General features: G+C 43.0%; 1 protein-coding gene across 5 annotated transcripts in view; it reads right to left on the bottom strand.

Annotated features, from left to right (window-relative positions):
* MARCHF1 (membrane associated ring-CH-type finger 1) overlaps positions 1-13793 on the bottom strand; it is a 116168-nt gene extending 102375 nt beyond the window's left edge. Inside the window, exon 1 of one of the 5 annotated variants that reach the window (XM_083457378.1) lies at positions 12951-13793. In XM_083457378.1, coding sequence (XP_083313504.1) covers positions 12951-13049 — 99 coding nt within the window. In that variant the 5' untranslated portion in view covers positions 13050-13793. The remainder of the gene's footprint in view (positions 1-12950) is intronic. The other 4 variants (XM_083457374.1, XM_083457381.1, XM_083457380.1 and 1 more) reach the window with 4 other exon arrangements.
* Between the last annotated feature and the right edge of the window lie 530 nt (positions 13794-14323).

Consider the following 14323-nt stretch of genomic DNA (forward strand, 5'->3'; position numbering starts at 1 on the left):
TGACCATGGTAGTGTTGTGCAGGAAAAGGAGCATGTTGCCGGTCAAAATGATGAGAAAGCGCAAGAGCACTATTTCTGGCAAAGTGAAACCAACAGTCACTTAGTCAAAGGACTGGTTTCATTTTCTAGCTACTCTTGCCTCTGTAGCTTGGAGAGCAGCTGGGGCATGGCACCAAAACAAACCAAGGTTAAGTGAAGATCCTAGGTCTGGATAGAACAACAAACCATGGTTAAAATAAGACAAGATTCATAAGCCATGTTTTCAAATTCTGGCTGGTTGTCCAGGGTGGGTTTGGATGTGCAAAGAAGCCACAACTGGAGCACACAAACTACAAATTAGCTTTACAAGAGAATGTAGCCCATGGAGTTGCCAGTGTGGTATTTCTATATTTTTTCAACAACAACTTCTGTCATCCCTGAACATTGGCCAAAGTTGCTGGGGCTGATGCACATCTGGGAAGGACTGGCAGGGATCTGATGAATGTGTGGTGGAGCCAGGGGAGACGGAGGCTGATCCAGGAGAGGGGGACAGCGATATATGGGGTTTTGTGCTACCCGCAAGGTAGGAGCCAAGGCTGGTGGAAGGAAATGTGTCTGAGCAGTCAGAGGCAGGTTGTGTGAGAAGTGGAGGAAGAGGCTGTTCAGGCAAGGGTCGGTCTGGTCAAATCCTCATCACCCCCTGCCCCACTGCCTCCTAGAACCAGGAGGAGCTTGAAGAGGCGAATGCAACAGCAACTTCTGTTAAATATGAGACAGGTGTTCCTTTTGCTTGTCTTTTTGCAGCCTACTGAAGACCTTGCTCTTTCTACAAGGCTTTTAAGTAGCACTTTTTCCCAGTCTGTGTCTGCATTGGAATTGTTTTTAAGTGTTTGGTTTCCTTTAGGAGGAAGGGTGGCATGTAAAAAAGAATTTAAAAAAGAGATTCCAGAGCAATGACATGATATGCACGCAGGGTTGTTGTCTGGAATTCAATAATAATTTCCATCTGGAATAAGATTAACTTTTAAATTTTATTTTGAGCAATTTAAATCAAGTGAAGATTAACTGCATAATCACAATTTATAGCACAAGATTGCACCATTTATTTTGGAGAAGTTATCCAAGGACTACTACTCCCAATTTTGTATTCTATCATTATTATATTGGTGTCATTATTCTATTTGGGAGTATAAACTGAAGGGTGAACCCATCTGCCTCTTTCCCCTCTGTTGTATTTACAATTGGAGTGGTTAAGAGAAGTGGCAAGGCTTCACTAAGAAATGGCCAATCTGCATTAAGTGAACTTGCATATATCCAAATAATTTCCTCTGCCCCTTTCAATTATTCACTATTATTCATTATCACATAATTTGTAGAGGGATAGTCTCAGCAGCTGCTCCTCAAGCATATCTTCTCAGATGTTTGTTATTATCATCATCTAACAATATCTGTTGCAAGCAACACTCAGAACACAAATGTAAAATCTAAAACGTTGAAAAACCAAACAAAAGCAACTGAAAGCAGCAACAAAGGAACAATGCAACATGCAGAAAAACTAACAGCAGAATACACTGCACATATGAAACATTAATTGAGCCACTCTGTATCTGTACACTGCCAAAATTCTTCCTAGGGACTGGACACACAAGGCCCAAGCCACCTGTCTTTGCCAGGCTCTCCTTTTCTCTCTCCTTCCCCTCTCACCCTTCACCTTGCTTTCTTCTCATGCCTGTATGTTAAGGGTTCTTCCCCTGCTGCCATCTGTCCCTCTGAAATTGGCCTCTTCCTGACTACTTTCTAAGCTGCCTTCATTTTTGCCTCAATTCTGCTCTGAAGCCTGACCTGACTCACTCCTTTTGTGCATCTCTTTGCATTGCCTCACCCTTTCACACAGTGCCAGTCTTCTGGCCACTTCTGATTTCAGCCTCAGATGCAGTACACCAGCAATCCCCAGTGACATCACTGCCGGGCAATGCACTCTGCAGTCAAGCCACTCAAATCTCCTCTGCACCAGGTGAGAGCTGAATCAGGCAGCAGTTACCGTACATCTCACACTCTTCGGAAACAATGATGTCCTAAGCACTGAAGTTCTTGGATGCTGCTGCCAGTGGGAGAACAGAGTTCTATGCTAGATAGACCGGTGCTATGATTAATTCAGTATCAGAACCAGAAAAGGCAACTTCACATGGAAACCAGGAAGGCCTTCATAATAAGAATACTCCATTTCCACAATGGAGAATGTGTGATAGAGACATTAATTTAATGAAAGGTGGCATTAATCTGGTTGGAACTAGTCCTTATTTTGCTCTATATGCTATTAAGTTCTGATTCAGACCTTCGGTAACCATCCTCAAGATCTAAGGATAGACATGCATGAAATTGCTTACTTTTCTTATCAGAGACAAACAGCAACTGAGTTATCTTTATATCTGTCTATTATAAAACATTTTCTTCCTTTTTTAAAGAAATAAATAAGGAAGGGGTAGACTTCTTCCTTTTACAAGCATCCCGTTTCTGTGCAGAATCATTCTCACCTTAAACTAACAAAGATATGTCACCTTTTAACAACACTTTGCACTTGAGAACTCCAAAGTGTTTTACAAATACCTGTGACTTTTTCTTTAAGTGGGTCCTGGAGAGAGAGAGAGATTTGCAATCCCCACTGAGTTCAGAAAGTTCAGATAACCTAGTGCTAAAGCAATGTGCTCTAGTCTTACCGGCATGAAACTTTAGAAGTCAAGCTGAAATCACTAACTCCATTCTTTCCCTGCTATTTTCTATGTCACTGGGTACTTGCCTTTTTCTCTGAACCACAAGAAAAAAATGCCTTTCCTAATAGAGGAGATACTCTAGCCCCCTGATCATTGTTGGTTGTCCTTTTCTGAACCTTTTCCAACTCTACAACCAGAATTATACACAATATTCCACATGCGGTTGCACCACAGAATTATATGCTGGCAGTTTTATTTTCAGCTCTTTTCCTAATGATCCATAACATTGTATCTGCCTTTTTCACAGCTATCATGCACTATCCACTACAACCACAAGGTCTAATTTCTGGTCAGCCACTGCCAGCTCACACCTCCTGAGAGGACATGTGAAAATGAGATTACTACTATTTTTTGCATGAACAGGTGTCATTTTTACACTTGCTTTACACTGAAAGGGAAGCATCTGACTAGCCACTCCTGGAAATAAAGTACTGGACTAGATAATACAGGCATAGCTCTTCTTACATTCTGCAGGCAAGGCCATTATTATATGCCTAACGTGCATCACATGACAGATTGGAAAGGCTTTAGGACAATGCCTGCAAGACACCACATCACATGATGGCAGAGTGTCACATGATACAATTGTCAAGTCAACTGCAGCTGTTTCTAGCTCTCTTGTTTCTGTTTGCAAGCCCTTGTGCTTTAGATCCCATGTTCCACACTGAACCAAGACCCACTAAGAGCAATGATGTGCTGAGAGGGCTGCAGAATGGGGAGGCCAAGCAGCCAAATACATGCAGTAGCACTGCAAGAATGAACTACCATTATTGCTGTAGGGTCTGCTTTACTAGCATGTCTACTGCAGGGAACGGATTGGCAAAGCATCACTCTGCAGGATTGAACCATCCTACCTGTTGCAGCTGCAGTATCTCCTTCACCTGCCTCCACCTGAACATTACATTGCTCTCAAATTTATTTGGGGCTAGATCCCAGTTAGGTCAGGGCCCTTTATGCACAGCCCTAAAGTAAAATACACTATTCATTTAGAATAGAATTCCTGGGCATGACTGGGTACCTTCAGCTAGCAGAATAAACGTTTTGGAAAGTTGTTCTCTGTGCATTTAGATACATCCTAAAACGTTGTAACCAAATTTTGGATGATGCTTCCTGATATAACGTAACAGGTTTTTGTCTATATTTGGATACAATTAGACACACTTTTAATCAAGATGGTGGAAAGAATTTTTCAAAGTGCAGATTTTTGGGTTTCTTAGAATTCCTAAGCAAGGCTGGGTACAAGAGTACAAGGCTGCCAGTGAACTATGAGTTCAAGCTATAACTAACAATGCAATTTCCCACACTTCCACTATGGTTTCCCTAGCCTGCTTAGGGGAAAAAATGCATTTTCTGCCTACTGTTTAGAACTCACTGAAATCATAACAGAACTTAAAGTTGAGCCATCTTGTATGAGTACACAGAAAAACCATTTATATTACAAGCACTGTGTACTTCTGAAGTCCGCAACAGGGAAACTCTGGCAACATATAATTAATCTAACTGACTGCAACTTGCAAAAGGGAAGGATTGCAGGGCAAAGGGAAATTATAAAATATTGTTGATTGAGTATTATTCATGTATAAATACATACATTCTGCCCCCCCCCCAGTTAATTTTATCAGTATTATGTTTCTGTAGCTGAAGTATAACAACAGACGTTTTCCTCTCTGGATCAACACAAAGCAACTCCAAAACAAGTGATTTCTGAAGTCCAGAATAAGGATCTAAATTATCATCAACATCCAGTGTCACACTGAAAACACTTAACAGAATTCTGCATCTTTTATATTGACCAGACTGTATAAAACGTCAGTTCTCTACACAAGACTATTCCTGGTAGGGCAGTTTCAATGTCCCGTCTGCTACACGTAGAGCAAGCACAGAGTTGGCTTGGCGAAATGTGCCCTATGCACACAAAAGCCTACATGCAAAGTGAAAAACAAACAGCTTCCAGGTTTTATGTGCACAGGTGAATCTCACTAGGGCTGGTGGCCTGGCTCTTCACACAGAGTCAGATCACATCATTCAAACATCCAGCAAAACTTACTTCTAAGTGTTTACGTCTAAAAAAGATGCAGTGTAAATATCACAGGTTCTGTTTTTCCTATACCCTACCTAACATCATGGTCTTATTACAACCTGCCCCAGTAACATTCTTGCAAACTGGTCTGTGCTGCTGCAGAACAATTAGAAAATCACAATGCCCTACTCCCTCTTCCAGTGCATCAACACAGGGTTTGTACGTGTTTTACTGAATAGCAATAAATACCTGCTGTAGCTAGTCCACTGATTACAATTTTTGTAGGTTGCCACAACTTGGTTAACACAGTTCTGTTGTTGAAAAGAAGAAGAAGAAGAGTTTGGATTTGATATCCCGCCTTTCACTCCCTTTAAGGAGTCTCAAAGCGGCTAACATTCTCCTTTCCCTTCCTCCCCCACAACAAACACTCTGTGAGGTGAGTGGGGCTGAGAGACTTCAAGGAAGTGTGACTGGCCCAAGGTCACCCAGCAGCTGCATGTGGAAGAGCAGAGACGCGAACCCGGTTACCCAGATTACGTGACTACCGCTCTTAACCACTACACCACACTGGCTCTCAGAAAAGAAACCCTTTCGGTCTTCTTTTTCCTCAGAAATTATTTTTTATGCTCAACTCAACTTGAACACTTTGTTTACAATGTACTCAGAGGGCAAGATAGTCTGCTCACCCAGTTCTAAATTAATATGAATTAGGTAAAGGTAAAGGGACCCCTGACCGTTAGGTCCAGTCGCGGACGACTCTGGGGTTGCGGAGCTCATCTCGCTTTATTGGCCAAGGGAGCCGGCGTACAGCTTCCGGGTCATGTGGCCAGCATGACTAAGTCTGGTTGTGGCAAACCAGAGCAGCACACAAAAATGCTGTTTACCTTCCCTCCAGAGCGGTACCTATTTATCTATTTGCACTTTGACATGCTTTCGAACTGCTAGGTTGGCAGGAGCTGGGACCGAGCAACGGGAGCTCACCCCATCATGGGGATTCGAACCGCTGACATTCTGATCGGCAAGCCCAATGCTCTGTGGTTTACCCACAGCACCCCCTGCATTATTAATTCAGAGATTCTTCTTCACAGTGTGTGAGATACAGTGAGAGAGCTTCAAGTTGTAATGTGCAACATGTCAGTAAATATTTAGTTGCATTCATACGGGGAAGGGTTCATGGAAAGTCCCTTTTCAGTTCTTAATAATATGAGATAAAGGATCACAGAGATCTTTACAAAGAAGTCAACAGATTAGTATACACCACAGAATGTGGAACAGCTACAAACTATAGATTTGCCATTACTATGTCTAAGATCAAATTACTGCAACACCTCAAAACAACTGGCTAATTGAATAACAGCTAATTAATAGAATATGTTGTTACCTCTCACATCTTATGATCTTCTGCAGAAAACATATTACTGCATTGGAAGTTTGGGTACAAACGTAAGTTTAGGCATGTTATAGAATGGCCATGGGCAGAAGAAATGAAATATTGAAATGAAGAACATTATAGCCTGAAGCGAAGGACATTTAATGTGCAGATCAGTGGAAGAGCACAACCACAAATACCCCTTTAAAGCATTTCCAGCTTCCTTAGAGAGGCATGAAGAACACCAACTCTTCTGGCAAGGGTTTCGGATATTGTTGAGCAGCTGAGTGGAGATCTGCAAGGAACCCTTTACACTCTACAAAATTATGAAATGACATCAAGTATCCTAACACATGGGACCCAGGTGGCGCTGTGGGTAAAAGCCTCAGCACCTAGGACTTGCCGATCGAAAGGTCGGCGGCTCGAATCCCCGCGGCGGGGTGCGCTCCCGTCGTTCGGTCCCAGCGCCTGCCAACCTAGCAGTTCGAAAGCACCCTTGGGTGCAAGTAGATAAATAGGGACCGCTTATTGGCGGGAAGGTAAACAGCGTTTCCGTGTGCTGCGCTGGCTCGCCAGATGCAGCTTTGTCACGCTGGCCATGTGACCCGGAAGTGTCTCCGGACAACGCTGGCCCTTGGCCTCTTAAGTGAGATGGGCGCACAACCCTAGAGTCTGTCAAGACTGGCCCGTACGGGCAGGGGTACCTTTACCTTTACCTTATCCTAACACATGGAATGGGGAAACATGGTACTCAACTGATCATTGGTTCAGCCTTCCACCAATTTCCTGTTGTAAAAATCAAACCCAATTGTACCATGTGATGAGGCCATTTTCATGACTCACTCTATGCAATTTATTCCAATTACCATTTCTAAGAGGCAAATACTCTCCTGTTCATTTTGTACTTTAGAAAACACAATGATTCAGCTTTTAGAAGCTTGAAATATTAAGTGCAAAAAACTAATTTTGTAACCAGCTCCGAGTGACTTTATGGCTAAATATATTAGTTTTGACTTATATTATTTATAACATAAAGAATACATATAAAAGTGCATCAATACAATATCACTACAAACCTTGATAACTGTCCAATGTGCTGAAATTATTCATTTTGCAGCTAATGTTTCTGTACCTCAATCTAGAAGCTTCAAAATTAATGTAATCTCAAATAATTTGTTGGGGGGGGGGTTGAAGGGTTTTTAATATATTTCATTTGAAAATTCAAGGTTTTCAATAAATAAACATTTTGCTATATATATTTGTGGACTAGACAGACATTTCTAGTTACTTTACTAGAAAAACGTAATTTTAATAATACATTTTAATATCACTCTTCCTCCAAGAAGCTCATGGTGGTATAGGGAGGGGAGAGGCTAGCTCAGTGATAGGTCCCAGAGTAAACCCCCAGAATCTCCAGGTGGGGCTGGGAGGGACTACTTGTCTAAAACCCTGGAGACCCACTGCCAGTCTATTTGGCAGAACTGAGCTAGATTGACAAATGCTCTGATTCTGTATAAGGCAGTTTCCTATGTTTCTATTCTTCTGCCCTTCTCACTTTACCCTGCCAACAACTCTGAGTAAAGTTAGGCGAAGAGACTTGCCCAAGGCCATCTACTGCACTTCATTAATGACTGCAATGCTTTACAGTATTAAATGGAACTTTTCCTACTCTCACATGCTCGTTAGGTGATTAGCTTAGCAATATTTAAGTTGCACAGAGCTTTTTTTGTTGGATTTAAGTTGTTCTTTTTTAAAGAAGAATTCACTGGAACCAGTCCCACTAAGTTAAATGAGGCATATCCCTAGGCAATATGCAAAGGACTGTAGTCTTAGAGGAATTTACCAAGGTACTCATCATATATTATCATTTTTTATGTTTTAAATTTGTTAGTCACTTTATCTTGTCCAGGGCAACCCAAAGCAACTTAATTTGGTGCAGTGCTGGGGAAGGCAGAGGCCAAACACATCCCTGCATATGAAGTACAATGCTAATATTAAAGTGAAACTAAAGTTCTAGTTTTCAACTACAGAACTAGAAGAAAGTTGGTGAACTCTACTTTCTGAAAAGTAGGTCTAAAACAAGGTTTTGTAGCACATTTCTCAAGGCTGCCAAGTACTTGCCTCTGAAAACCTTCAGTTCAATTGAAGAATGGTTACATAATGCTTTAGACTAAGTTAGAGCAACAGATTTCAAATGATTACTTTTATTCAACTCATCATCAATACACTATTTGGATTAGTAAACTGTGCTGCTTCTGAGATTAGTGAATTGCATTTCTAGCAGTTGTTCTTAACAAGAAACCTGAATGTGTTCAATCTGTAACCAATTCCAGTTACATAGTCAACTTATTAAATAAAGCATCTAGTAAGAAACTGCTACAGCCAAGCACTAAACTGAAGAACAGCAATTAATATTTTCTTTTGCCTTATCTCCATAAAAAAATGTTCAATATTTTACAGGGATTATAGGCAGCAATGAAGTGAATACAAGGCACTTGTTTTGGCCTAAGTAATTTGAGATTTGCATTGAAAGATGTTCAGAGCTTTACATTTTAGTTCTCAGTTCAAGAGAAATTCCCTGACGTACAGAATCCAGCTATAAACAAGAAAGCATCATCAGTACCAACCAAATTGTCTATCCTTCACATATGTGCACCTTGTTGAACAAGCATAAAACTTGGAGACAAACACACAGAAATAAAACATGTAGCACAACATAATAATTACTAACATACATATAGCCTTTTAAAACATGTAATGTGCTTCACATTATATCACTGCAGCCCTGATAAAATAACAAATAGATCAGTGTTGTCATCTGTAATATCAGGAATGAAAGGTGAGAGAGGAAGAGAAAATGGCTTGCCTATGAACACACAATGAGTTCATGGCAGAGATAAGATTCATACCAGAGATTTCCCAATTTGTAACTAAATATTGTAGCCACTAGACTGCGCAAGCTCTCATAGACCTGAACTTTATAGCAAAACATTAACATTCTGCTGCCTACCTTTACTGCCCTCACTAGCATGCAGCAGGAAAAGCTACATCTACCTATTATTCTGTACAGCAGATGGTAGACACACAATGGAATCAGGCATGGTCACACTGCCAAATTCCCCTGCACAATTGAGACACAGCTGCATGGAGAAAGGCAAGCATGGACTATACTATACACACAAGGAGCCAGTCTGTCCTTGCTAATCTTGGAAAAGGTGCAGCTATAACAACTGCTATGACCATGCATCTCCCCATGCGAATAGTGGGTCTCACAACAGTCTTTTTTCATATCATCATGCACCAAAGTACACAACTGCAGTAGAGACTTTGTCAATGTGAACCAATCTCAGGCTGTGAACCTGAGCACATTCACTTTCAAGCCTTGCATTTAGAATTATAGTCTAAAGTGGCAATTCTATGAATGCTTTCCTGGAAGTAACCACAACTGAACACAGCAAGACTTACTTCCGAATAAATACGTGAAGGATTGAGCTATTCTATTGTATACCTTAGTAGCCTAAATGCTGCCTAGTGGAGGAGCTAGTTCAGGGAGGTTTTCAAACAGTGTTCAAGAGTCCCATGATGGCTTATCAGATGTTCCCTAATAAATCAAACAGTAGCAGAAGACAAGCTTCCCTGGAAAGACAGCTTGCTCACCATGCTCCATCTACACGTGGTAGACTTCATTCTCAGTTCCCATGGGGCAACAGTGAGATTCAGCAGACCTTCCAGTGCCCTGGGGGAACTGTATGTAAGCCCTAGACTGAGCATGTCCCAAATCACCTTTAATGTGGTGGGGTTCCATAGCAAACAAGTTTACATGGAAAGAGATTCCCTGAAAGAAATTTGTAAACCAAATTTGTAAATTCGTTAAGATAGTGGGCTGATGTCTCAATTTCATCCACTATTTCAGAAACATGACATTCAGCTCTCTTTTCTCAGAACAGAAAACAGCAATTCCTTTCATTATTATCACTTTTAACAATAGAAATGCTGAAGAAGGGAACTACTGACTACAGGATCATTTCCTCAAGTGGTAAAGTTGGGGATCTTTTGATGTGGTCAAAGTGAAGAGAATGGAGGATATGGAGCAAGAAGAATGTGCCCCCAAGATTAGTCTGGCAAGGGATTTGGAGGGAGGGTTGGGGCAGATCAAAACAGAAATTCCAAGAAAGTGTCCTCCAGTCTGACAGTTCTATAGAAGAAACAGCTATAGGACCAGGAGGCTATTTTACTGATCAGATCTGCTAAAATGACCCCAAGTCTGGAAACATGTAGAGTTGAAAGAGTTCCAGTTTTGCAACTGAGATTGATGCACACTTAACTTAAATCAAGGGCAAAATTAGGCTTTATTTCACCTGGGTCAAAGACTCGGTTAGGCAGCCCCCATGCACATTTGCATGCACACACACACACACACACACACAGAGAGAGAGAGAGAGAGGTTGGGAGCCTCAATGGCAACCCTCTGGAGGCTTCACCTGCACAAAAAGCCTGGCTAGCGCCCCCCTCTCCCCCAGTAGCCACGGCACTGCTTAAAGACAGAAACAAAACCATGGAGCAGTAAAAACAAGAGGGTCTTTTCAGACATGTTAAAGTACACTGAATGCTGCTCAAAACTGCATATCCTCCCCCAATTTACCCTCAAACAAGTCATTCAGGTACACTGTGAATCTAGGCTACTCATACATAGAACACACTGTTCAGGATTGGACCATGATTTCCAAGGATCTGAATAAAGCATTCATGGATCTACTAGATGCCCACGACTGTGTATGAATAGTTTTGTGTAGGAAGTTTTGTTTTCTTTGAAAGAGGAGTGATGTGAATGAAAGTGTAAAGATTCTGCACAAGAGAAGACAATCTTACCACACATATCTTTTCTCATTTTTTTTAATCAAAATCTTTGTTTTTCCGATGGTTTCTGAACCATCTATGATTCTATGATTCTATTCTATGATTCTACCTTCTTGAATACTGCTTCCGTAGCCCACCATGAGGTTCTGAAACGCAATACTTTTAACAAGCAGCTCAAGCTCAAATTAAACTAAACTCAAATTACACACAACTAAGCACTTCATTAAAAAAAAAAAAACCTCCTCAAAACGAGGAAAGAATCCATTAAAGAAATCTTTCGTTTTGTTTGTGTCTGCAATAATGGGTTCTGGAAGAGACAACAGCTCAGTTGTGGAGCATCCACTTTGCATAGCAAAGGTACCAGCTTCAATCCCCAGCATCTTCAGGTAGGGCTGGGAGACATCCCTGTTTGAAACCCTGGTGGGCCACTGTCAGCCAGTGTGGACCAATGGTCTGACTCAGTATAAAGCAGCTTCCTACATTCCCATGACAACAACTCTGTTGCCTCACCCTAAAACACTTACGTAACTGAGAATTATGCTGTTAACTCATCATTCTGCCAACTTTATACTTTCCCCCTTTTCCAAGCTTTTTTCCCCCCCTCTCTGAAACACTTTCACTTTAAAGTTGATCCCTCAACAATGAAAACCTCTTACTCTGATACTTCACAGTTTTCAGCATCATGTTTGATTGTTCATTTCAGTCCATTTTAGGGGAAATAATATTTAATTGCTTTGGAAGAATAACATCAGAGGAGGCTGTAGCTGGGAATAAGGGAGCCATAATCACTGCATTAGTTACAAGTCAACTGCAAAGGCTAAAGGAGGCTCTCAGCCAAGTGTTAATAAATCTACTGCTATTTTACACAACTAGACAAATTGCGAAGGCATAAGCTGTTGATATCTGAAAGCGAAAAGGAGATCATATAAACCATAAAAAAGAGTTACAGTAAAATGCAACGTGGAAATGCAAATCAATTTTCCCCCAGTCAAACATTCAAATATTCCCATTTGTTCTCTTCCTGCCACAGTTATTCACAACTGAAAATGTGTGTGTTAAAGATTAATTATGCATGTTTACTAGGCAACGTTTTTAAAAGGAGCCAAGTGGCTTCAGGAGTCACAGCAGTTAGTTTTCCACACACCATCAAATAATTTAACTACAAAGTCACCTGCATATATTTACCTTGCGTAAACTGGAATCTGTGCCACAAAATACTTCTGTACGTCTTAATTATTGCTTGTGGACTGTTAACTATATACGTATAAGCATTTAGGAGCCCATAATTTATTATTCAACAACAAGAGTTTCTTCCATGTAAGACAGAGAACAATGGAAATAGGAGGGGGGAAACAGATGGGTTTCACATGAAAACGGAGAATTCTTAAATATGCATGAACGTCACACATACACATTCAGTGGACTACTGATATTGCTACTTTATTGCCTTTTTCCATTTAAGAAAGGGTTTGCTTTATGTCATTCCTTTTTGCAACACTCTCCACCACCACCACCCGCCTCCTCTGGAACAAGACGCTTCGTTGCCTTTCAGCACAGCCACCTGAAAAGTACAGAAGGAACAATGCCCATTGTCTGCCTAAGTCACTGGACCATATCTCTCCCTTGCACACAGTGACACACACATACACTCTCCTTAGGGGAGTCTCACGCGAAACATTTGCATCCTCTTCTCAGCGCCGTCCCTTATACATGCGCCAACCCCTCCCATCACCCAGGGATGCATTTGAGAATCCTGCATTTCAGGCGTCAGCGAAGACTTGCATCTCCGCGCGCCGCAACCATGTGTGCAGCAGCTGCTGCCCTCCAAACCTCACGCCTCCTGCCTCTGTCAACGGGGTGGGTGGGGGGTGGGGCATGTGGCTCTCCTACCACCCGCCTCCCACCCTTTGGGAGCGCGATTTGCCCCGGCCGAGCGCCCCTGCTCTCTTCTTACCTCGACTTCCTTGTTCTTCTCTTTGTTTCTGCCCATCGAACTTCTCCCATTGCTGGCCGTCTCCCGCGCGGGGACTACGGAGATCCGCTGGAGAGGCATTTTGACAGGGCTGCAGGTTGCCGGAGCCTGATTGGACGCCTCCGAGCTCCGCTCTCTCCGAAGAGCCCACCTGTATAATAATTGTTCATATCCTTGCGTGGCCAGACATGGAGCTGCTTCGAGCGCGCGCAGCTTGGGGAGGGCGGGGTGGGGGGCAAACCCACGCGGTCTTCCCGCAAACAATAACAAGAAGGAAAAAATGAAATATATTTATATAAACCACATCCCCCCCGGTTAACCTAGGCAGAAAGAGAGCGGCCCAAAAAGAGGCGTCATGATAATCCAGGGAGTTTGGGGAAATTCTCCGCGAGGCGAGTTACTGCGGGTCAGGAGAACTCCGCCGCTTCGCCAGTGGCGCAGCCGCCGCCTCCTCTTCCCCCGCCCGCTTCCTTTCTCCAGAGCATTGTGGGAGACAATTCAATTTCTCCGCTGCCCTAATAACTGTCATGGAAACCGAGGGGAAGCTGGGCCCCGGTTAAAAAGCGCTTCCTTGCGCGGCTCCTTCCATATTTGCTGCGACAGCGGACGAGGCGTCGTTGTCGTCGACGGCTTCTTTTCTGCTTTCCTCTTCCCGAGGGAGCGCCTAGCCGGAACCCGACCCCTTCGCGCCGCCGCTTGAAGTAATAATAACAGAAAAACCGAGCGCGAGGCTGCAAGGCGGCTTAGCGTCCTATTTTGGAGCCAAATCCCCTCCTCGGGAAGCGCGGCGAGCTCGCCGTGTCCTTCATGCGCCTCGCGTAATCTGTTTAGGTTTCAAAGGAGCTGCCTGGGACCTGGGGGGGGGGGGAGCAGCTGCGGTTGAAACGTAATGCTATTAAAAAGTGGGGTGGGGGAAGTGGCACCCACAAAGAAGCGACTGGAATTGGGTCTGCCCCCAAGGTGGCCAGGAGAAACTGGCTCCTTGCAGCTCCTGCACACTAGGGCGCACAGCCTGCCCTTCCTCTCTCAGCCAGAGTTCAACAAGGTTTAGCTTTGGATTTAATGATCACGCTTCAGCTCCGTGGCATTTGCCTCTGAGGATGTCCAGAGTGCCATGGCAAGGGTTGGAGATCAGCCAGACTGGAGCCTCGGGACAACCTAGACCTAGCCCAGGATTGGAACTTGTGAAATGCTCACCCGGGGCTTTAGGAGCTAGGACCTCAAAATATTTGAAGGGGCCACCGGCACCCCACAAAGTTAATGGGCACTTCATCTTGTGATTGATTATGCAGGACTTACCTGCTCCCTTCCCAATGTTTTATTCAAGTGTTGGCACCCTGCCAAGGGCATGTGTA

The sequence above is a fragment of the Podarcis tiliguerta genome (genome assembly GCF_965153285.1).
Source record: "Podarcis tiliguerta genome assembly, chromosome: 9".
NCBI lineage: Eukaryota > Metazoa > Chordata > Lepidosauria > Squamata > Lacertidae > Podarcis > Podarcis tiliguerta.